Below are 25,127 nucleotides of genomic sequence, written 5' to 3'. Positions count from 1 at the left end.
TCTTCAGACTGCTTCACACAAATGGCACATAACTTGCAGACAGTATTCCTTAATCACCATATGAACATAACTCCTGATGCACTATCCCATTGTACTTGAAGAAAATAGTGACAAGAACCTTCACATGTGATTGAACTTTTCGAATTTTTTTTCAGTCTCTGCTCTTCAGGCGTTTTCCATTGTGAAAACAGGGCCTCGATTTCAATGTGATAGCCATATACCCACTTTTTGTCACCTACTGTAGTCATCTGTAGAAGTTCTTAATCTTTGCTGACTTCATTCAAGAATATCTGAGAGACATCTATGTGCAATTCTTTTTGGTTGAAATTTGACAATTTTGGAACAGACTGGGTTGCTGCATGTTTCGTGCCCAAAACCTAAAAAAAAATAAAAACAAAAATAAATTGCTTGGCATGAGGCAGAGTATATGCAAACTTCATCAGCAACCTTCCTTTGGAGATTTGGCCATTTTCCACAACCATTTTCTTTACTCCTTCCAGACTGACTTCAGTAATTGATGTACTAGGGCAATCATCTTTGGAACTCTTATACCATTTGTAGACTCTTATAGATTCACCAAAAGCCAAGTCAACATTTCAAATGTGGTGCTGCACTTTACTCCAAAGTGTTGTGATTTATGAAATAAAAGATACACCTTAGAATAAAGCCCCTAAATGTGCAGTATCTTAGATACAAGCTCATATTGCTGCAGTTATTTGTGGATAAGCAAGTCATCACATCTACAACTAATAACAGGACTTAAAGACAGTGAAACAGTGTATCACAATCAACACATTGCAGGCAGTAACACAAAGTACCTGTTAGTGCACATCTTAAAATTGAAATAATTGCATTTCCTGAATAATATACTAAAGAAGGAACAATTGAAATGACTAGCAGTGTCCACATAAATTATGATTCAAGCGAGCTAAACATGAAGTTATTAGAATATATTGGCCACCAAATGCTGATCTGTTATACAGTTTTGAGAGAATTAACAAGAAATTTACTTCAAATTCTTTGATCCATCATTTTGGAAAGTAACAATTCACCAAGCCCTCAAAAGCATGTATGAAGCCCATGAAATTAAAAAATTCCCATTACTTTTTGATTACATTTCACATACCACCCATACACAATACAAAATGAAACTGCTCACATTACTAAATAACTGATCATTTTGGCATGTCAGTTAATTACTGTCTATCAAGCTTGAACTATTCCCCCAAATTGTGATATGATTCATGAAAATCACCCAGCCCACTGTCAGAGAACAGTAATTATTGTCATTCACTCTGCCCCAAAGTGTTACATACTGAACAGCTGGTCTGTACTTTAAACAAGGCACTGCACCACTCTATCATCCTCCAGTTGTGTTAGAATGGTTTGAATACCACTCCATGACCATGACAGAACCCAGGTCCTCCTTCATCCTATTGAGACAACACCGAATAAGGTTAGTGCACTTTGGTCTCAGATCCAATCACTTTCCATAAGTTGCAGCAGCAGTAGATAGGTCATGCATGAAAAAGGCTTCCCAAGACTTTCAGCAACTCCTGAAGTCACGACAGCCCCTATCAGTACCAGTATCAGAGTGAGAAAAGTACTACACATTACTAAGTTAGTAAAAGAAATTGCATGGCATTGTTGCCTGAGAAATCCTGAAAGGTAGATTCATTTCATATTTATTCCTCCATGTACAATTGTCCTTTTCCTTGTACTATGTGATAATTGTATTCTTGAGAGTAGCTGACAGAAATGATTGTGTATAGGCCTAGTGGGCTCACATATTTGTGTTACATGATTATGAGAGAAGGGAGAGGGCAAAACCCAGTGCTGACATAAAGACTTCACCTCTCAAATGACACCAGAAGGGACATGAAGTTTGAAGTTCCCATCTGACAGACAATACCATTCAATACATATATTTTGTAAGGAACTTACTAGCACTACTAAAACCTGGATAACAGGAATTAACTTTGTCTTTGATGCCATCTACAAGATATTTCAGGAATACTCTTACAAACTTTGACATCATATACCTCAACAAAAAACTGTTTTATAAATGTATGTTCATAAATTCTCCATTATTAAAATTTACAGTGAGTAAGTTAAAGAGAAAATTCAACAAATAATGTCTGTGATCATTAACTAAAATTCATTTTTTGGTAGAAGTCAGTCTGCAGATATATTCATTGTGGATTTGGTAGTAATACCTGTTGTTGTTCTTGTCATAGTATTGATTTGCTTGATAAGTGTTGTCTTGAACCAAGGCAAAACAGTTATTATGTAAGCAAAAAAATGCGATTTTTATGTAACACTACACAAGTGTTAATGGACTTAAGGCTATCTCAAATGTGTTTCCAAACAGAATACATCCAAATAAACCAACCTTTGCTGCTGTTTATTGTCACACTATTGAAATTTAATAAATTGTACCTACCACAAGTGGCAGATCAGGTTAGATGAGGATTTACTCATACACCTAACTAGAAAGAATGCATTCTGCAGGCTGAATTATCCAGGTATCAAAGTACAATGTGTCACCTTATGATGTGATACATCATATAGCATCACATAGAGTGGACTTCACGGGCAGTTGATGTATCCGTACTATCTTCAACGTGTGTAAGGTGTTTCCTACACCAATAATCAGCCACAAGAAAATTTTTGCCAATGCTTTGTTTTACCAACAGCCAATCATTATATCTTCAGGCTCATTTACACATGAGGCAACATGTGGAAGAAACTATTTTTATGGTCAAATCAAAATCATCGTGATAAAATGTAAGCTAGACTCCAACAGTTCATCAATCTGTTTGGATAGTAATCATATGACAGTGCTCAAACCAATGCCAAGGTAAAAGAGACATCATAATTTACTGCTAATGGCATAACAAACACTCTTAACATATTGAAAATGAATTTTCACTCTGAAGCAGAATGTGCGCTGATATGGAACTTCCTGGAAGATTAAAACTGTGTGCTGGCCCAGTATGCAAACCCAGGACTTTTGCATTTCAAGAAAAAGTGCTGTGTATGAGCTACACAAGTACAACTCACGACCTGTCCTCAATGATTTCCTTTAGGAAGAAAGGCAAAGGTCGTGGGTTCAAGTCCCAGTCTGGCACACAGTTTTAATCTGCCAGAAAGTTTCATATTAGTGCACACTCAACTGCAGAGTTCATTCTTAAGACAATCCCCAGGCTGTGGCTAAGTAATGTCTCCACAGGATCCTTTCATCCATGCATTTCAGTCCTGCAAGTTTTGCAGGAAAACGTCTGTGAAATTTCGAAGGTAGGAGATGAGGTGCTGGAGGAAGTAAAGCTGTGAGGACAGGGCATGAGTCATGCTCAGGTAGCTCAGTTGGTAGAGCACTTGCTTGTAAAATGCAGAAGTCCTGAAGTCTAGTTTTGGTCCAGTACACAGTTTTAATCTGCCAGGAAGTTTTGACCATAAAATAAATAAGTACATAGGCTCTCACAGCTGTTATCAGTTATATAGTGATGCGCATCATTCTTGCAGACCCTTCTAATCTAACAGTTCAGCCTTCTTTTTCATCCCTTCTTCAGGTAACTGGCGTGCACCTAAATGATGATGTGACTGAGAAGACAGTTGCATTTCTGATCAGTTTTAGCAAAGCACTGCCTGTAGTTTAGTGCATCACAGACAATCATTTCCAGAAATTCATGCAGTTTCTTCAATGAATATAAAGTCTGTGTTCCAGAATCCAGCAGCAGCAAGTGCCTACTGCTGCCCCATTCCCTCCTGCCATGTGGATGCCTTAAGAGTCCACTCTAAAACCCTATATAACCCGCATGGAGCTGGAGAAGTTGTCATAAAGTGACCCAAGTCTCTGTAAGAGTACTTCCTATCTCAGTGATTTACAGTGTGTGCTCTTCCAATGCATTTTTAGAGTAAATTATCCAGGAAAAACAGAGCTGCAGAATAAATACAGTTACAGTTTAAACTGCACCCCCCCCCCCCCCCCAAAAAAAAACTGCATCTTGGACAAAGTCATGGACTGCTGTCCATGTAAACCTTGCTGTTTTTTAGGCTGCCAGTTTTTTATGCATTTTCTATGTTTTTCATTAAGAAAACTAACCAAGATACTAATCTTTCATGAAATCCTGAAATTACTTTTCCTCACCTGTATGACTCCAGCTTCTTTTGACTGCTTAGTTTTTTCTTTACATTTTTAAAGGATGTTAGGTTTTACAAAAAATATAAAATTTTACAAAAGTCAAAAAAACTTTTAATAACCACTCTAGTCCTAATAATCTACTATTCTACTTTCAATAACTAAAAATTAAAGTCCTAAAATTCTAATTATTAAAAATTACACAACATTTTCACATAGATTTTTTTTCATATGTTCCAGTCTGAAACATGGTTCTTTGCACTTGGCAATTTTGTGCTATCTTCTCTGTTGTGTCGTGTCTTTTATTGCTGCCTTTCCCGTTTCTTTCATTTTTTCTTTCTGCTGTCTGTACTTCACACATTCTCTGGTTTCTTGTATTACCTGGTGGAGGTGAAATCTTTTCTAGGAAATAAATTCATCTTTGTTGCACAAAGCCAGTAGAGTTGTTACCTATTGGAACTCAATCCAGAAGCATCTTGGCATATTGGTAATTTAGAAGAACTGCTAACTACTTAGCAAGTACCAGTGTTTGTCATAAAGCTGTATGATAAGTAATAATGTACTATAAACAGGACTCTGTATATATAGATGTGTCCGCCCCTCGTGGTCTCGCGGTAGCGTTCTCGCTTCACGAGCACGGGGTCCCGGGTTCGATTCCCGGCGGAGTCAGGGATTTTTCCTGCCTCGAGATGACTGGGTGTTGTTGTGTTGTCTTCATCATCATCATTCATCCCCGTTACGGTCAGAGGAAGGCAACGGCAAACCACCTCCATTAGGGCCTTGCCTAGTAAGGCGGTGCGGGTCTCGCGCAATGTTCCCCTATGCTCTGTAAAGAAGCATGGGACTTCATTTCCATTTTTCATATATAGATGTAGGAATTTTTCTTTGAAATATATCATTGTAATCAAGTAGATATTGTTACACACAAACAGCACTAAGCAGTGGAGTAATAGTTTATTGGACATACAGTATACATCTGAAGTTTCCGTAATGTCTTTGTCATGTGTTAGTGTATACTTGGCTGATTCCACATCCTACATCTTGATGGGATCCATGGTACATGACGAACAAATAAATAAATGAGCTGAATTTGTTGACCTTTCCTCACCTCATTGTTCGCAATTGTTTGTTAAACATAATTTTTTTTGCATTCTGAACAATGTGTGTTGATGATAATGATTTTTGTTGCAGCACCAATCGCAGAAATTCTTAATGGCACATCATTCATCGCAATGCGCTCCATCATGTCCAAACTGGTTCCACCTGATGAGTTGGGTAAGTTTCACTTGTCTCGTGCATCGGAGCATTACATTCATAGTCACATGCAATGAATAAATAATGGCTTAGAAATAAAAAAGAGCCATGTGATAGGTACTTTTAGGTTCAAATGAAATTATGCAGATAACTTGTGTGTTTCTGGATTACCACACTCTCAATAAACTACTCAGTGCCAGACAAAGGAAAATCCAGGATGGAATGTAACAACTCAGCATCTCTGCTATATTGTTGTAAACTACACAGTGTGTAGGTTGCTACAACATACATCATCGATCTGCTTTGCATACTCTAGATCTCCCTCATTGAATTTTATCTTCCACTGTCCTTTCAACTATGTTTTCCAGTGAATATCTATGCCATATTGTTTCCAGCTGTTCTTCACTGGGTGTGTTGTGAACCACATCAGAATAGTCCTTTACTTTCCTTATTGTTTCTCAAGATGCAAAGAAATTATCAGTACTGTCAATGCACATCTTTGGTTTCTGTTTCCCTGATTTTGATCTCCATAGTTAATTATTTGTAAGTCACATGGATCATAACTGGAACAGTTTGCAATGATGTGATGTGAAATGAGTCAGCTTTACAATTGCAGTGCACTTTCTCACTAAAAAGTATGGCAACACAGACCATTCGCATGACTGTCTTAACCTATTAATGCACAAAACATATTTTTTGTTTTTGATTTTTATTGAAATTAAGTCAAAGTAGTTCTTTGTAAGGGAAGCAGCATGTACCAATGACTAAAATGTTTTTTTTTTTTTTTTTAATTTTTGCACTGTTATATTTCACATATGATAAAACATACAATGGGCATTAACATTTACAGTTCAGCAGCACCATTTATTATTTTATGTAGCAAGAAAACAATGTTAAATCTAATTTTATTCATAAAACTATATGTTACTGTTTTTCCAATTTACAGTTCAGTCATTAATGGCATTGGGAAAATAAAAACAAACTGGACTAAATCCAACATCACATTATTTCAGTAATATGTTCTGTATTTTGCACATTGTTTACCTATGATATTGCAAAGAACAAGAATCTGGGTGAAGACCAACATTACACTTTATGAAACAAAATTTTGTGCATTTTTCCACAATTTTTACATCTCCTCTGATTTAGAATTTTGTCCACAAAGTGTCTAACACTGACTCTGTGGACATCATTTGGTACACCTTCCCTGGATTTTGGCATTGCCCCTCAAGGTTTAATCATTAGTGCTGATATCAGTAGAGATAGTACAACACTTCTTCAAAACTCCAACAAACTTTCTATACAGCATCTACGTACTGATGAGGCAGAATCTAACAAGAGAGCAGTACAATTTCTTGGAGTGTATCCCAGTTCTATATAGACCTCTTAGTTTGTTGAAAAGATCAACACCTCCCATCCCTTTGTTGTATAATTGTACCAAGGTTGGTTGAGCCATGGTTACATGCTTTCACTTCGCTTTACTCCATCTCTTGCAGGTCCCCTTGGTAAGACAATCATTGATTGCAGATTTGTTGCTAATGTCACTTGACTGTTTTTGTGCCAGCTTAACAGTATAAGGTGTCCATGTTGAATAACATGATAAGATACATGAGGTACATTTTTAAGTACATCTCACTAGACCTGCCGTGTGGCGGCGCTCGGTCTGCCATCACTGACAGTGGCGACACGCGGGTCCGTCGTATACTAGCGGACCGCGGACGATTTAAAAGCTACCACCTAGCAAGTGTGGTGTCTGGCGGTGACACCACAACGGTGATGATGTGGTATACTACAAATTGCTTCCACAAGGTGTAACCATAACTGCTGACATTTACTGTCAACAGCTGATACATCTTGCAAACACAATCTGAGAACAAACAATGACAAGGAAGATAGCATGAAGTGGTCGTACTCCATGATAATGCTCGTCGAAATTCTGCTAGACAGACCCCCCTCTACCCCCCGACCCCCCCCCCCCCCCCCAAAAAAAAAAAAAAAAATAAAAAAAAGAAAAACAAAACTGTTAAAGAGCTGCATTGGGAATTCATTCCACACCCAACTCATTCTTGTAATCTTGTGCCCTCACATTTTTACCTTTCCTGCTTTCTGTTGAGCAGCCTTCATGGAACTTCCTTTATGGATGAGAATGTGCTCCAGACATTGCTTAATTAGTTCTTCACCTTAAATCCCCACAATTTCTACACTTGCAGAATTAAAAAGTTGCCCCAACACTGGCAGACAGTTGTAAACAGTGAAGGAGAATCTGTCTATTATTGATGACTAAAGTCTCTGTTATATGCATCTGTTGCTTAGGGAAAAACGCTACAAACTTGTGCACCAATTGAATACGTGAGGCAAATGCCAGGATGGTTCCCACTACAAGGCCACAGCTATTAGCCCCAGCATTGTCAACCTACACCTGTGAGCATTTCTCTAGATGCCTGTATATACACATATGAGGCCAAACAGTATGACCACTGCACATCTGATGGTGTTGTTGGCATGTGATGTGCTTAGCAAAGTATATAAGCAGAGCAGAGATGAATAGGGAATAATTCTAGTGACACTATGGGATGCAACTGGGTCAATCCACTGGTATAAACTTCATTGACATTGGATGAATTGTTATAAAACCTGGGGAGAAGCATCTTGGAAATTGTGTGCTGCTATTGTGGGAATGGAAAGTGGTTGAAGGATGGCAAAATCAAGAGTAGTTGCAAAGTATTTCACTTTCACAGCTCATCACAGAATCTGAAGGTCAGAGACATTCCATGTGTCATTATCCAGTAAATGACTGCTCAAAATATGCACAGCAGAATATTTCCACAATATCTGCCTTGTCTGTCACTTACTATTATACTTTCAGCTTCTGTACTGTATTCCTCAATTCATAGTTTTGTTTTCTATGTTTATGTGCTTATCTTCCAGCACACTAATGGTGGTGGTAACCATAGTTTCATTTTCGCTAGTTGTAAACACTGTCTTTAACTACACTTACGTGTTGCACTGCGTTTTTGCTAGCTGGCATCAGAACTGTTTCTTTACCTGGAAGTACATTTACTTGTTCTGGTGCACTGTTTCTAAATGGCATTGGTACCGGGCACATATTGTAACATGTATTTGCCTTCATTTGCAATTTTAAATTACCTGGGTTCGACACACTTTATATTGTACATCACTTCTCACTTATTATATATTTACTTAGTTTTTGCTCTGACTCATTTATTTTCACAAACAGGGCATCATTATCCTCTTGTAGCAATTAATTATTTCGTCTTTTGATGCTGAATCTGTTATGAGTTTTTGATTGCCCTGTGGCACCAGAACACAGTTCTGTGTTTTTGATTGTGTAGACAAACCTTTACAGTTATTTACTTTAACAGCACATGAGTAGCTCCAATTGTCTATGTCACCACCATTTTTAGACACTTAACACATAATAAACTAGAATTTACATCAATTTTTGTGAGCTGCAAATTTGTTACGATTCTACTCTGTGGCATCTGGAGTATGCTATCGGGAATATTTATCTAGGCTTCCATCAGGCTTGTGGTAGTAATAAAGGCAGCAGGACAGTTCTAGACAAAGCAGACCACCTGCTTTTCTTCATGCTCGATGTCTTTCCAATAGGCGATGGCATCTTCCTGCAGGCTAAAGTCGTACTACAGTGGTTTGATGAGTGTGATAGTGAAATCGTGGCGATACCTTGGCACCAAATTTCCCAATCAGAACTCACTGGAGCAGATCTAGGACACTGCTGGGTGGCAGCTTTGCACCCGCAAACCACCAGCTTGTAGTTTACAATAATTATGTGCTACATACCTCTGGAAATCAATTGAGGACTTGTTGAATCCATGCTGTGCAAAACCACTGATTTACCGCATTTCAAAGTTGGAACAACACACTATCAAGCAGACCGTAATAGTGTATTGACTTACCACTGAATGATTTTGTTTTACGGCAACTGAATTACATTCTCTGCCAGGGTTTCGATTACCTCTCGTCGTACCCTGAAATGAGAAATGTCCTACCCACTATCCTTCCCACCCCTCCTACCATGGTATTCTGCCGTCCACTGAACCTACACAATATATTCATCCATCCTTACATGACCCCTGCTCCCAGTCCCTTACCTCATGGCTCATACCCCTGTAATAGACCTAGATGCAAGACCTGTCCCATACATCCTCCCTCCACCACCTACTCCAAAGGCAGGGCTACCTGTGAAACCAGCCATGTGACCTACAAGCAAAGCTGCAACCACTGTGCTGCATTCTATGTTGGCACGACAACCGACAAGCTGTCTGTCCACATCAACGGCCACCGACAAACTGTGGCCGAGAAACGACTGGACCACCCTGTAGCTGAACATGCTGCCAAACATGGTACCCCTCATCTCAATGACTGCTTCTCAGCCTGTGCCATACGGATCCTTACCACCGACACCAGCTTTTCTTAATTGCGCAGGTGGGAACTTTTCCTGCAATACGTCTTACGTTCCTGTAACCCTCCTGGCCTTAACCTACGTTAGTCGCTGTCCTCACCCGTCCAGCACCCTGCCTGTTCCCATTCCAGCACTACACAGCCGTCATTTCCCTGCCACACCGAGTCTTTTAATTCATTTTTATTTCTCTCATTTCTGCTACTTATCCCTTCCCCCCTCTGCACATTCTCACCTACTCTCTGTCTAAACTGCAACACTTCACTGTCCACCACTCCCACCATACTACCCCTCCCCCTCCCCACCCCAGCCTCCTCCTTTCCCCCACCCAGTCACCACTCCCATCATGCACTGGTGCTGCTGCTCGCAGTGTAATTTCAGCTCTCTGAGACTGCAGACGTGTGTGCAAGTTGCGTGAGCGCGTGTGTGCATGTGTGTATGTGTGTCTACTGCTGACAAAGGCCTTAATGGCCGAAAGCTCTGTTTGTGTGAATCTTTTTATTGTGCCTGTCACGGCTCAGCATCTCCGCTATATGGTAAGTAGCAACGTTCCTTCTCTTGTATTGTTACGTTCTGTCCTGGGTTTTCCATTGTTTGATTGTTTTGCTTCCTAATCTGTAATGCTGTGACATGTCTAACATCCTTATAAAAGTGTTCCATGGGTGAATATTACTACTGCTACAACTAACGACTGCTATTGTTTTGCCCACAGGCCAGGTGAACTCCCTGTTTGGCGTGTGCGAGGCCCTGATGCCGCTGGTGTATGCCCCACTGTACACCAGCGTCTATGCTGCCACCATGGACTCCCTGCCTGGGGCCTTCTTCCTATTGGGAGGTGGTCTCACCATGCCGGCTGTTGCAATTTTCCTGTGAGTACGCCTAGCTAAACCTCACAGAGTTACAGTCCTCATGTAAAGTATCAACAAGGAAACACTGGGGCACACTGCAGCCACAATATGTTTCAGGCCACACCTTTTGCTTTGACAAAGGATGAAAATTTGGTGTCTCCAAATTAGATTGCAGTGCTCGGTAACATGATACTGTGGTGCTCGTTGTGTAAATTACGAGAGTGCAGAAAGGTTGGCAGTTAGGAGAGTAGTGCTGGCAGAAATTTAACTGTGAGAGTGAGTCCTGAGTTGTGCCTTGATAGCTCAGTCAGTAAGAACACTGTCCGTGGAAGACAAAGGTTCTGGGTGCAAGTCCCAGGGTGACACACAGTTTTAACCATTAACTCGCGAGGTGACTTTTCTGTAATGTAAACCATGAGGTGGGGTCTTTGGGACCCATACATTTAAACTGAGATCTAAGGCAAAAATCAATTGAAATTTTTAATTTATGCTACATAACATTTATTTTTACAATTATTTAAGTGCTGTTTAAATGCTTTTAGTTTATTTTATTGCAGTAAACAAAGCCCGCAGCATTTTACTATTTATCACACAAAAACACATAATTTTGTGTGGTTCTTTTAAATAGTGCACATAAATAGACTGTTAGAACACTGCTTTTTACATTCTGAAAAATTATGCAGTCTCTGTAGCAAATAAATTTCCAAATCAAACTAAATTCCAGGGTTTAAATTTGTGCATAAAAATTCCACCCAATACATACAAATAGAAAGTCTGTCAGATTGACATTCATTGCTGGGAACTACATTTTTATGACCACTCAGAACACATTCAGTTTTAACAGACACTTTAAGTATTTAATTGAAGAAACAAACAGATCCCCATCACAACTTTCCTGAAGTTCTCCCTCTGGCTAATACTCTTGTTCAATATCAGAACTGCAATCACTGGCTAATGTAAAACCATCTTTTTTATTTATTTCTTGATCTATATCACTCATACCTTCCTCCATAGACCGACTAACAATTTCATCAAACCCCGTAAAGTTAAAAATGACACATTTTGAGCTACACAGTATCATACTGAAGAAAACAGGTACATAGTTCATGAGGCAAGGTCTAGAAGACTCCAACACCCATCAGTAACACATATTAACAAAAAACACAGAAGCCGATAACACAACTGACAATTCAAGGAGGGTAGGGGGAGTATAGAAACATTCCACCTCAACTGGCCTTGGAGAGTGAGCTAGAAAATTTTCTTGTGATCTGAGAGACCACACCTTGTGAGTCAATGGTTAATCTGTCAGGAAGGTTCAGAACAGCACACACTATGCTGCAAAAGTGGAATATTAATTCTTCATTCTGGATACAATGGTGCCCACTTAACATGGTATTGATAAGAGCAGAAATGCTTGATGCTATGGTGACAAGGCAGAAATTTGATACAAATATGGCAATCACATCAGTTTTGATACACTGCTCATTCCAGAGATGTATGCTGAAGAGATTGTCAAGAATGTGGCAAATGTTGCAAACCAAAATTACTTAAAACGTTTAGAAAAGAGCTCATTTGCTAATATTCCTCCACAGATACTAAATGAGCTGGTCTCAAGGATATGTTATATTTTATATTTTTACTTGTGTGTTTCATAAGTAAAAATACTAAGTTGTGTAAAAGGAATAGTGAATATCATAAATACAGTACAAGGAGAAAGCGCAATTTACACAATGATTGTAAAAGTCTGGTGATGGTGCAGATTAGTGTGCATGACACTTGCACAGAAGTCTATAATGTTCTTTCTCCATATATTAAATTAAGTTTGACAACAAGTCAGCATTCAGGGAATCTCTGAGGTAATTTCTTCTGTGAAGGTCATTCTACAATTTGGATGTTTCTTAGTCACAAGGAAAAGCTTTCTAGAATTACAAAATATATGTATGACATAATGTAATATAAAATTGGACAATTGTATAGATTTTCTGCAAGATATGACTGCCATTTGACTGTATAACAGCTTTTATTTCACAACACACTATCAAGCAGGTGGTGATACTGCATTGATTCATCAATTAATGAATTACAAATAAGTAAATAAAATAAAACTTGTTGTATAGTCACATGGCAGTTATATTATTCAGAAAGTTTTATATGACTGTGGTTCTATACAAATGTAAAATTATTAATTATGTTAAGACCCTTTTTTTATTTTTAGCTTGCTCTGTCTAATTTATATATAATGAAAATGTGATTTAGTATCACCATAGTCTTTTTTATGCCATTACCACCTATGCACTGATTGCTTTAGAAAGATCACACAAACTGTCATACAGAAAGATGAACTGACACTCTCTATATCCTTGTAAACTTATCACAGACAGATTAACAATGGAAGAAACAAATAAAAATAAAATAATAAGGGAGTAATACTTGAAATTCTTGATTAGTTTATTCCTTTCTTGATTTAAATTAGTTATATAACTGGACACAGAGGAATTTTACACAATGTGTTTCATGTGGTGTATGACCATAATGCCTATTTCAGGTGCTAGCAGGTCATTATCAGTTGTCTGAAATTGATCCATTATGACAGTAAAACAATCTGTTAACTGTAAACCACTTACATGCCTGTTCAGCTTTCATCTGAGCTGTGCCTGGTAAGGTTGAGTCCAGACCCTCGATTAGCATCCTTGTATCATCAGCAGTTTTTGAAGCATCATTTGAAGTCACTGGAGGATCATTTATGTATGTCAGTAACAAGAGTGTGCCTAGTTTCAATCCTGGTCATACTTCAGATGTTACGTTGCCCCATTCTGCGGTTAGTTTCATGCGCTAGAAACAGTCTGTCTGTGAGACCTTATGTTTTCTATTACGAAGGTAAGAGTGATTCCATGTAAAAGGGATGCCAATAATATCTTAACACTTCAGTTTGCTAAGTAGAATTTTGTGATCCACACAATAAATGGATCTGGCAAGGGCACAGAATACTTGAACAAAATTTATTTTCTTGTTTGTCTCTGGTAGCATTTCATTTGTACTGCCTTCTCTTTTAGAATCGCTTACAAAGAAACAAACTAAGTATCAGCTAGTAAATTCTGCTCATTTATCTAAGTTGGTATCCTTTAATAGAACTCTTTCTCATACACCTTTGAAAATTGGAAGACTTGAATTAGGCCTGCATTTTGAGGTGGTTTGATTATCTCTGGTTTTGTAGATGGGACTTACAACAGTATCTGTAAGTTAGTTAGGAAATATACCCTGAGTCATTTGTTGTGGTTTTGTGGTCTTCAGTCTGAAGACTTGTCTGATGCAGTTCTCCATGCTACTCTATCCTGTGCAAGTCTCTTCATCTCCGAATAATGACTGTAACCTTCATCATTCTGCATGTGCTCACTGAATTCATCATCTACAGGTTCTAATCCTCCTCCCCCCCCCCCGCCCCCCCTCACACACAAACACACACACACACACTTCTCTGCAGTACTAAATCGGTGGTCCCTTGATGTCACAAAATGTGTCCTACCAATCAAGCCCTTCTTTTACTCAGCTTGTGCCACAGATTTCTTTTCTTTCCAATTCTGTTCAATTGACATTAACCTATTTCTCTTCTTCAGAAACGCTTTCCTTGCCATAGACAGTCTACATTTTATATCATCTCTACTCCAACCATCATCAGTTATTTTGCTCTGTCTTGAGATATGTACTCTTCAGCAGTCGTCCGTAGCAACATGTTTCAAGAACTTCTATTCTCTGCTTGTCTACACTTTTCATCATCCATGTTTCATTTCTATACATGGCTACACTCCATACAAATACTTTCAGAAAAGACTTCCTAATGCTTGTAGTACAAGTTTATATGCCAACTAGCTCTGGAGATGATGAAGAAGTTGATGAAATGTATGATGAGATAAAAGAAATTATTCAGGTAGTGAAGGAAGTTGAAAATTTAATAGTCACGGGTGACTGGAATTTGACAGTACAGAAAGGAAGAGAAGGAAACGTAGTAGGTGAATATGGATTGGGGCTAAGAAATGAAAGAGGAAGCCACCTGGTAGAATTTTGCACAGAGCATAACTTAATCATAGCTAACACTTGGTTCAAGACTCATGAAAGAAGGTTGTATACATGGAAGAACCATGGAGATACTAAAAGGTTTCAGATAGATTATATAATGGTAAGACAGAGATTTAGAAACCAGATTTTAAACTGTAAGACATTTCCAGGGGCAGATGTGGACTCTGACCACAATCTATTGGTTATGAACTGTAGATTAAAAATGAAGAAACTGCAAAAAGGTGTGAATTTAAGGAGATGGGACCTGGATAAACTGAAAGAACCAGAGGTTGTACAGAGTTTCAGGCAGACCATAAGGGAACAATTGACAGGAATGGGGGAAAGAAATACAGTAGAAGAAGAATGGGTAGCTTTGAGGAATGAAATAGTGAAGGCAGCAGAGGATCAAGTAGGTAAAAAGATGAGGGCTAGTAGAAATCCTTGGGTTACAGAAGAGATACTGAATTTAATTGATGAAAGGAGAAAATACTAAAATGCAGCAAGTGAAGCAGGCAAAAAGGAACACAAACGTCTCAAAAATGAGATCGACAGGAAGTGCTAAATGGCTAAACAGGGATGGCTAGAGGACAAATGTAAGGATGTAAAGGCTTATCTCACGAGGGGTAAGATAGATATTGCCTACAGGAAAATTAAAGAGACCTTTGGAGAAAAGAGAACCACTTGCATGAATATCAAGAGCTCAGATGGAAACCCAGTTCTAAGCAAAGAAGGGAAAGCAGAAAGGTGGAAGGAGTATATAGAGAGTCTATACAGGGGCGATGTTCTTGGGGACAATATTATGGAAATGGAAGAGGAGGTAGATGAAGAGGAAATGGGAGATAAGATACTGCGTCAAGAGTTTGACAGAACACTGAAAGACCTAAGTTGAAACAAAGCCCCGGAAGTAGACAACATTCCATTAGAACTACTGACAGCCTTGGGAGAGCCAGTCCTCTCTACCATCTGGTGAGCAAGATGTATGAGACAGACGAAATTCCATCAGACTTCAAAAAGAATATTATAATTCCAATCCCAAAGAAAGCAGGTGTTGACAGTTGTGAAAATTACCGAACTATCAGTTTAATAAGTCACAGCTGCAAAATACTAATGCGAATTATTTACAGATGAATGGAAAAACTGGTAGAAGCCGACCTTGGGGAAGAGCAGTTTGGATTCCGTAGAAATGCTGGAACACGTGAGGCAGTACTGACCTTACAACTTATCTTAGAAGAAAGATTAAGGAAAGGCAAACCTACGTTTCTAGCATTTGTAGATTTAGAGAAAGCTTTTGACAATGTTGACTGGAATACTCTCTTTCAAATTCTGAAGGTGGCAGGGGTAAAATACAGGGAGCAAAAGGCTATTTACAATTTGTACAGAAAGCAGATGGCAGTTATGAGAGTCGAGGGACATGAAAGGGAGGCAGTGGTTGGGAAGGGAGTGAGACAGGGTTGTAGCCCATCCCCGACGCTATTCAATCTGTATATTGAGCAAGCAGTAAAGGAAACAAAAGAAAAGTTCGGAGTACTATTAAAATCCACGGAGAACAAATAAAAACTTTGAGGTTCGCCGATGACATTGTAATTCTGTCAGAGACAGAAAGGACTTGGAAGAGCAGTTGAACGGAATGGACAGTGTCTTGAAAGGAGGGTATAAGATGAACATTGGGGAGAAGATGAGATTGTGGCACAACTTGACTAGAAGAAGGGATTGGTTGTTAGGACATGTTCTGAGGCATCAAGGGATCACCAATTTAGTACTGGAGGCAGCGTGGAGGGTAAAAACAGTAGAGGGAGACCAAGAGATGAATACACTAAGCAGATTCAGAAGGGTGTAGGCTGCAGTAGGTACTGGGAGATGAAGAGGCTTGCACAGGATAGAGTAGCATGGAGAGCTGCATCAAACCAGTCTCAGGACTGAAGAACACAACATATTCTTCTTGAAATCTGAGGATATTTAGGCTGTCTCATACATCTTTCTCACCAGATGGTAGAGTTATGTCATAACTGGCTCTCCCAAGGCTATCAGTAGCCAGGTTGGCTGGCAGCTTTTCTAGGAGCTCTTTGCGGTGTGGGGGAGTAGCCATGTATGTGAAAAACGGTATCCCATTTGAGTCAATTGATGTTTCAAAGTACTGCACTGAAAAGGTGTTTGAATGTTGTGCAGGTGTGGTTAAATTTAGTGGAGCAAAACTTCTTACTGTTGTTATTTATAGATCCCCAGACTCCGATTTCACAACATTTTCGCTAAAGCTAGAGGAGGTTCTTGGTTCACTTTATAGGAAATACAAAAAGTTAGTTATATGTGGTGACTTCAATATTAATTGTATAAGTGATTGTGCAAGGAAAAGGATGCTGGTAGACCTCCTTAATTCATATAATCTTATGCAAACCGTATTCTTTCCAACGAGAGTGCAAGGGAACAGTAGAACAACCATAGACAATATTTTTGTTCATTCGTCATTATTGGAAGGGCATTCTTTTAGCAAAAAGGTGAATGGCCTTTCAGATCATGATGCACAAATTTTAAGTCTAAAAGATTTTTGTGCTGCAACACATGTTAAATATAGTTACCAACTTTTTAGGAAAGCTGATCCAGTTGCTGTACAGACTTTTGTAAACCTTATCAAGGAACAAGAGTGGCAAGATGTTTATAGTGCTGATACAGTAGACGATAAATATAATGCTTTCCTCAAGACTTTTCTTGTGCTCTTTGAAAGTTGCTTTCCGTTAGAACGTTCAAAACAGGGTACTAGCACAAACAGGCAGCCTGGGTGGCTGACTAAAGGGATAAGAATATCTTGTAGAACAAAGTGGCAATTATATCAAAATGTTAGAAACAGTCAAAATCTAAATGCAGCAGCCCATTACAAACAGTATTGCAAGGTGCTTAAAAAAGTTATTAGGAAGGCAAAAAGTATGTGGTATGCAGATAGAATAGCTAAGTCTCAGGATAAAATTAAAACCATATGGTCAGTCGTAAAGGAAGTGGCTGGTCTGCAGAGACGGGTCGAGAATATAGAATCAGTGCGTAGTGGGAATGTCCGTGTTACTGATAAGTCGCATATATGTACAGTACTTAATAATGACTTTCTGAATATAGCAGGTGAACTAAATAGAAACCTAGTCCCAACAGGGAATCATATAGCGCTCTTAGAAAAAAGTGTTCTGAGACTGTTACCTGAAATGCTCCTCCATGATACTGACAAGAGGGAGATTGAGTTAATAATTAAATCACTAAAGACCAAGAACTCTCATGGATATGACGGGGTATCTAGCAGAATACTGAAGTATTGTTCCACATATGTTAGCTCAGTACTTAGCCATATCTGTAACTTTTCCTTTAGGAGTGGTCGGTTTCCTGACCGATTAAAGTACTCGGTAGTGAAGCCACTTTATAAAAAGGGAGACAGGGATAATGTTGACAATTATAGACCTATTTCTATGCCATCGGTGTTTGCTAAAGTTATCGAGAGGGTTGTATATACAAGGTTACTGCAGCATTTAAATTCACATAATTTGCTGTCAAATGTACAGTTTGGTTTTAGAAATGTCTTAACAACTGAAAATGCTATAGTCTCTTTTCTCTGTGAGGTTTTGGACGGATTAAATAAAAGGTTGCGAACGTTAGGTGTTTTCTTTGATTTAACGAAGGCTTTTGACTGTGTTGACCACAAAATATTACTGCAGAAGTTGGAACATTATGGAGTAAGGGGAGTAGCTTACAATTGGTTCGCCTCCTACTTTAAGAACAGAAAGCAGAAGGTAATCCTCCAGAATATTGAGAGTGGTAATGATGTTCAGTCCCAATGGGGCACTGTTAAATGGGGTGTTCCCCAAGGGTCAGTGCTGGGGCCACTGCTGTTTCTTATTTATATAAATGATATGCCTTCTAGTATTACAGGTGATTCAAAAATATTTCTGTTTGCTGATGACACCACCTTGGTAGTGAAGGATCTTGTGTGTAATATTGAAACATTATCAAATAATGTAGTTCATTATATAAGTTCGTGGCTTGTGGAAAATAATTTGATGCTAAATCACAGTAAGACTCAGCTTTTACAGTTTCTAACTCACAGTTCAACAAGAACTGACATTTTAATCAGACAGAATGGGCATGTTATAAGCGAGACAGAACAGTTCAAGTTTCTAGGCGTACAGATAGATAGTAAGCTGTTGTGGAAAGCCCATGTTCACGATCTTGTTCAGAAACTAAATGCCGCTTTATTTACCATTAGAACAGTATCTGAAATAAGTGACATTTCAACACGAAAAGTAGTATACTTCGCATATTTTCATACGCTTATGTCGTATGGTATTATTTTTTGGGGTAATTCTTCTGATTCAAAAAGGGTATTTTTGGCTCAAAAACGGGCTGTTCGAGCTATGTATGGTGTAAGTTCGAAAACCTCTTGTCGACCCCTATTCAATAGTCTGGGAATTTTGACATTGCCCTCACAGTATGTATTTTCTTTAATGTCGTTTGTTGTTAGCAATATTAGCTTATTCCCAAGAGTTAGCAGCTTTCACTCAGTTAATACTAGGCAGAAATCAAATCTGCATGTGGAATGCACTTCCTTGACTCTTGTGCAGAAAGGAGTACAGTATTCTGCTGCATTCATTTTCAATAAGCTACCACAAGAACTCAAAAATCTTAGCAGTAGCCCAAACTCTTTTAAGTCTAAACTGAAGAGTTTCCTCATGGCTCACTCCTTCTATTCTGTCGAGGAGCTCCTGGAAGAGCTAAAAAATTAAGCAAATTCCAGTGTTACATTCTTGATTTTCTTTATTTAAACTAACAACTTGTCGCCTGAATATGTTTCTTATATTTCATTTTATCTGTTTCTACAATCGTGTTATAATTTCATGTATTGACTCATTCCATGACCATGGAGACTTCTCCTAAATGTGGTCATTATTGCCCTCAAGTACCTCGCTCTTGTGTAGACCCTCTACATACTCCCACTTTTCTGCTTTCCCTTCTTTGTTTAGGACTAGTTTTTCATCTGATCTCTTGATATTCATTCAGTGCTTCTCCGTTCCCCAAAGGCCTCTTTAACTGCCCTCTAGTTAAATGTGATCCTAAATCCTTAAATTTGTCCTCTAGCCATTCCTGCTTATCCATTTTGCACTTCCTGTCAATCTCATTTTTTAGACGCTTGTATTCCATTTCACATGCTTTATTTACTGTTTTATATTTTCTCCTTTCATCAATTAAATTCAATATCTCTTGTGCTACCAAAATCTTTCTACTAGCCCTCATATTTTCACCTACTTGATCATTTGCTGCCTTCACTGTTTCATCTCTTCAAGTTACCCATTGTTCTTCTACTGTATTCCTTTCCCCTGTCATTGTCAATCATTCCCTAATGCTCCCTCTTAGACACTCTACAACCTCTGGTTCTTTCAGTTTATCCAAGTCCTATCTCATTAAATTCCTACCTTTTTGTAGTTGTCAGTTTTAATCTACAGTTCACAACCTATAAATTGTGGTCAGAGTTCACATCTGCCTCTGGAAATATCTTAAAATTTAAAATATGCTTCTGAAATTTCTGTTGTACCATTACATAATTAATCTGAAACCTTCCAGTGTCCCCAGGTCTCTCCCATATATACAGCCTTCTTTCATGATTCTGAACAAGTGTTAGTTACAATTAAATTATATTTTGTGCAAAATTCTATCAGGCAGATTCCTCTTTTGTTCCTTTTCCCAAATCAGTATTCACCTACTACTGTCCCTTCTCTTATTTTTCCTACTATCAAATTCCAGTCCCCAATGACTATTAAATTTTCATCTCCCTTGACTACCTGAATAATTTCTTTCATCTCATCATACATTTCTTCAATATCATCATCATCTTTGGAGCTAGTTGGCACGTAAACTTGTACTGCTGCAGTGGGTGTGGGTTTCATGTCTATATTGGCTACAGTAATATGTTCACTACTCTGTTCACAGTAGCTTATCAACATTCCTGTTTTTCATTCATTATTAAATCTACTCCTGGATTACCCGTGATCTAACATTCACACTCCGATCTGTTTTGTATCTCCTGATGACATTCTCCTGAGTAGTCTCCACCCAGAGATCCAAAAGGGAGACTATTTTACCTCTGGAACATTTTACCCAAGAGGATCCCATCATCATTGAACCATATAGTAGAGCTGCATGCTCTCAGGAAAAATTTTAGCTGTAATTTCCACTGTTCACAATACCAGCACAACAGGGCCATTACTGGTTGATGTTGCAAGGCCAGATCAGTCAGTCATACAGACTGTTGCCCCTGGAACTGCTGAAAAGAGTCCCTCTTCAGGAATCACACATTTGTCTGTTCTCATCAGATACCCCTCTGTTGTGGTTGGACCTGCAATGCAGCTTTTGGTATCCCTGAATCACACAAGACTCCCACCAACAGTAAGATCTATGGTTCATGGTGGCTGAGTCATTTACTGATAGAAAGTGATACCAATTCTGTTAGCTATTATGGCATTTTTAGCAAAATTTTTTAATCATAAGCTATCTGAGTCATTTATTTGCTACAAAGACAGCTTAAAATTTAAAATTCTGCCAAAAAATGCCATCGCAGCCAACAGACTTGGTATGACTTTATGATGACCTCATGAATTTTGTATTCTCCTTAGGGGTTGTATTTTTTGAAACTAATGTCTGCATGTAACATCTGCACAACTGAAATTGTTAACTGTATGTGGTTGTTTCCTACTGGATTCAATGTTTGTTGTAACTTTGAAGAATTCAGTTTGGCAATAAAGCATTGTAATGTTTTACCACTGCTGTGATCAAAGGTTTTATGGCTTAATACCTCACTCTTCTGTCCACACTAAGGTTGAGTTGTGGGTAGACTAAATCATTTATCTTTTTCATATTATACTGAATTATACCCTTCCCACAAGCATCAAGACTTTACTTATTACCTAATGACACTATTGTATACTAGCTGTTACCTGTGGCTGGTATCATGCATTATTAATTTTGTTATGATGAGTCATGGTGAGTAAGTAAGTTATTGTACATGCAACAACATCAGCTGCCATCATGGGTCTGCCTTTTTGGGTAAGCACAGCTCATGATGTGATGTGCCAATGCACAATGCAGTGGCATGCGCAGTGTCTCTGTGAAGCAATGCGCAAAGGGGGCCGTAGGCGGGAATGTGCCCCCATGCATAGTGCTACTGGAGTAGGGACATCATACAGCGTATACATTATGCAACAAATTTAGTAATTTTTTGACATGGTTTATGTTCACTGATGTAAAGAAAAAAAGGTGTTTTGTTCCATACTTCACCCTCTTAAGGTTGAATTTTTTACATTCTAAAGCAGCCTATGTTCTTCCTCAGGGTTCAAGCTATCTCTGTACCAAAATTTCATCCGAATCAGTTCAGCAGTTTAGTCTTGAAAGCATAACAGACATATACTTTTGCATTTATAATATTAGTATGGACAAAACTTTAAATCAAATTTTTGTAATTATCGGGTTTTGATGAAATAAAGTCCATATTTTGCCTCAAGCTACCTGTGAAAATAGACAAACATGGTGGTTTTTGATCGAACAAAGCCTGTGTGTTGCTCCAAGTTGTGCTCAAGTTACACATGAAAACCTCATCAAAATTTGTCTAGTTATTTTGGACTTTAATATCTTGAAACAGACAGACATGATGGCAGTTTTATTATTAGTATAAATATTGGTAGAAGGTTACTCAAGTTTTTAATACAGAGATACAAATATATATGTAGATGAGTCTTTAAGATATATAGAATTTGTATCACAGCTGTTTCATTTTACTCATTGCCCCCCAAATATGTTGCAATTTCACATTGATGTGTAATTGTACAGTGTCTGCATAAGATGCTTAGATGTTTTACCTGTCTGAAAGCCATATAAAACATTTTATGAAAAAGCTTATCTCATTGTACTTAACATAGCATTCTGTTTACAGATGGCTCTATGCTTCCCACAAAAAGGATGCTAGAAAGAAAGATGAAGAAGAAAATGCAGCCACCAGGACGACAGCAGTTCTCGAAGCTGCTGCCACTGCGACGAAGACGGATCCCTTGGCCTTCCCCATGGTGAGGAATGGTTCTGCCAGGTTCAGTGACAAGTCAAAAGAAGAAAGCAGAGCAGTGGATGCATCCACGCTAGACCAAAGAGCAGCAGAAGAAGGACTGACTCATAGGAAGATCTTTGGTGTCGAAAATCCGGCGTACGAGCAAGACTCTGACACAAAACCGGGAGAAGCTCGACTATGAAGAACATTATCTCTAGTGGCAATGAGAGTGTAACTCATCAGTTTGGACTTCACGGTGCACCATGACACGCTTTGTTAATTCTGCCTTCCTTTTATTTTGTTGCGCTAATGGGACCTGACAAACGATAACATAATTGTTTGAGACAATGGTGAAAAAAATTGTTGGAAGAAGGCAGATTTCTGACATTAGTAAAAATGTGTAAAAATAATATGAATGGATGTCGTGAAAGATTCTCAGTATCACACCTTGATTTTACAAGCCTAGTATACTGGGAGTCTTTTACATATAGATGTTGCCATGGAAGACTAAGTTGTCAGTTTATTATAGCAGGCAGAAAAACTCTTCCAGAGTATGTCTGTGTGGAAGATAATCTGGTATCCCAACAGCTGTGGTATGTGTTTCATCAGTATTTTATACTGGATGCCAAGTTGCTAGATTGTTTCTAAGTATTTAATGAGATGGTGGCATAGGAATGATAGGACTGAGGTAATCTGCATAAAATACTAGAAACTTCTGTAAGAATCAGATAGGCTACAAACACCCTGACAATGTGTACCCAACAGCAGCAGAAGACAAAGTGCATTTTTCTCATTCTTTGGAAAGATTTTATTATAGCTGCTGTTATGCCACAGCTAGATATTTCACTCTATTATCTAAAATAATTTATTTTCTTCAAGCTTTAACATCTCCTTATGATACCATGACTTCATTGCTGATTTTCTCCTAAAGCAGCCAGAGCTCATTCGCATACAATAATGGTTAAATATGTGGTATTCAAAGCTATTTTATTTTTACACACATTCCTCAAACAAACACAATGCTCACAATTAATGTTTGTTAACAATATATATTCAAGTAATGATAAATCAAGAGAGCTTAACATGACAAATTTAGACTGCTTATCAATTTATGTATACAAAGTGAAACTGTGACTTTAGATTCTTAAGTCATTGCTTAGATAATACCCAAGATTTTCCACTGCCATATTGTTTCAATAAATCTAGCTTTCTTGATATATGGCACTTAGGAAAATGTAGTTGGGGCCAAGGATATTCTGTTATCTTAATCCCCTCATCTCTCTCTCTCTCTCTCTCTCTCTCTCTCTCTCTCTCTCTCACCCCCCCCCCCCCCCCCACCCCCCCCCCCCCCCCACCCCCGTCTGATCACACCACACACATTCTTCCAGAGAAACAAATACCAATATAAGTAAATTAATTGTATGTTCTAGAAAGAAAGTAATGCTTACAATAATCCTAGAAATTTTACATTAAGTTTCCACAAAGAAATGGGGCTGATGACAATAAAACAGAGTTAAAAAAAAGTGTTTCATAAAGATATACTGTTTCCAAAAATAAAGTTAAGGATTCACAACAATAAAGTTCCTGTATCTTAAAGAACTGAAAATAACATCAGAATTCTGAACACATGTTAAACCAAAACACAATTGGCTGTGAGATATGTAAATGAAAAAAAGGCATAGTGGCTAGGCTAGTATACAACAATATAAACAATACCTGCTAATACATTCATGGATTATGCTAAATATAAATACATGAATATTATTTCTTTATTTTGTTCAAGCACCTTATAGTGCAGCGGCTGAAACTATAACCAAGACAGGAATTAAAAACACAGCCTGATAATGTGACACTCTGGCATAGCAACAGGAAATTCTGCTTAGATTAGCTAGAGATTCCCCAAACAATCATGTGCCTGATATTTACAGCTTTTGAACTGAATGTAACTGCAGCAACATTGTTTAGACACAGTGTTGCATTCTTGAAAAAAGTGTGAATTATATTATGGCCACCAACTAGCATCGAAGTAGAGCTTGAATGCAAAACAGATTTTAATGGTAAAAATTAAGAAACTAAAGTCAAACTATTAATGAAAAAATAAATTTTATGATGAATGGGATAATATACTGCAGTTCATTCTATGTTTTTACATTAGGTGATCCATTCAACACAACAGTATAATTCAACACAAATAACAAGTCTGTCATACGGCACTTCGGCCAAAGATGATAAGAAAGCAAAACCATTAAAAAGTAGTGTCCTTTCAAATACAGGTTGGAAACGATGTGACCAGATTGGGAAAGAAGTGTAAGTCATGAGGAATATATCATA

At 38.2% G+C, this 25,127-nt stretch overlaps 1 protein-coding gene across 1 annotated transcript in view; it reads left to right on the top strand.

Annotated features, from left to right (window-relative positions):
• Positions 1-24,108, top strand: part of LOC126428004 (solute carrier family 46 member 3-like) — a 510,919-nt gene extending 486,811 nt beyond the window's left edge. Inside the window, exons 7-9 of the mRNA XM_050089887.1 lie at positions 5,333-5,416; positions 10,549-10,705; positions 22,689-24,108. Coding sequence (XP_049945844.1) covers positions 5,333-5,416; positions 10,549-10,705; positions 22,689-22,998 — 551 coding nt within the window. The 3' untranslated portion in view covers positions 22,999-24,108. The remainder of the gene's footprint in view (positions 1-5,332; positions 5,417-10,548; positions 10,706-22,688) is intronic.
• Positions 24,109-25,127: the final 1,019 nt, after the last annotated feature.

This window comes from Schistocerca serialis, chromosome 12, assembly GCF_023864345.2.
Source record: "Schistocerca serialis cubense isolate TAMUIC-IGC-003099 chromosome 12, iqSchSeri2.2, whole genome shotgun sequence".
Taxonomy (NCBI): domain Eukaryota; kingdom Metazoa; phylum Arthropoda; class Insecta; order Orthoptera; family Acrididae; genus Schistocerca; species Schistocerca serialis.
Note: the sequence above shows the minus strand (reverse complement) of the source record. Positions and strands in the feature narration are given on the sequence as shown.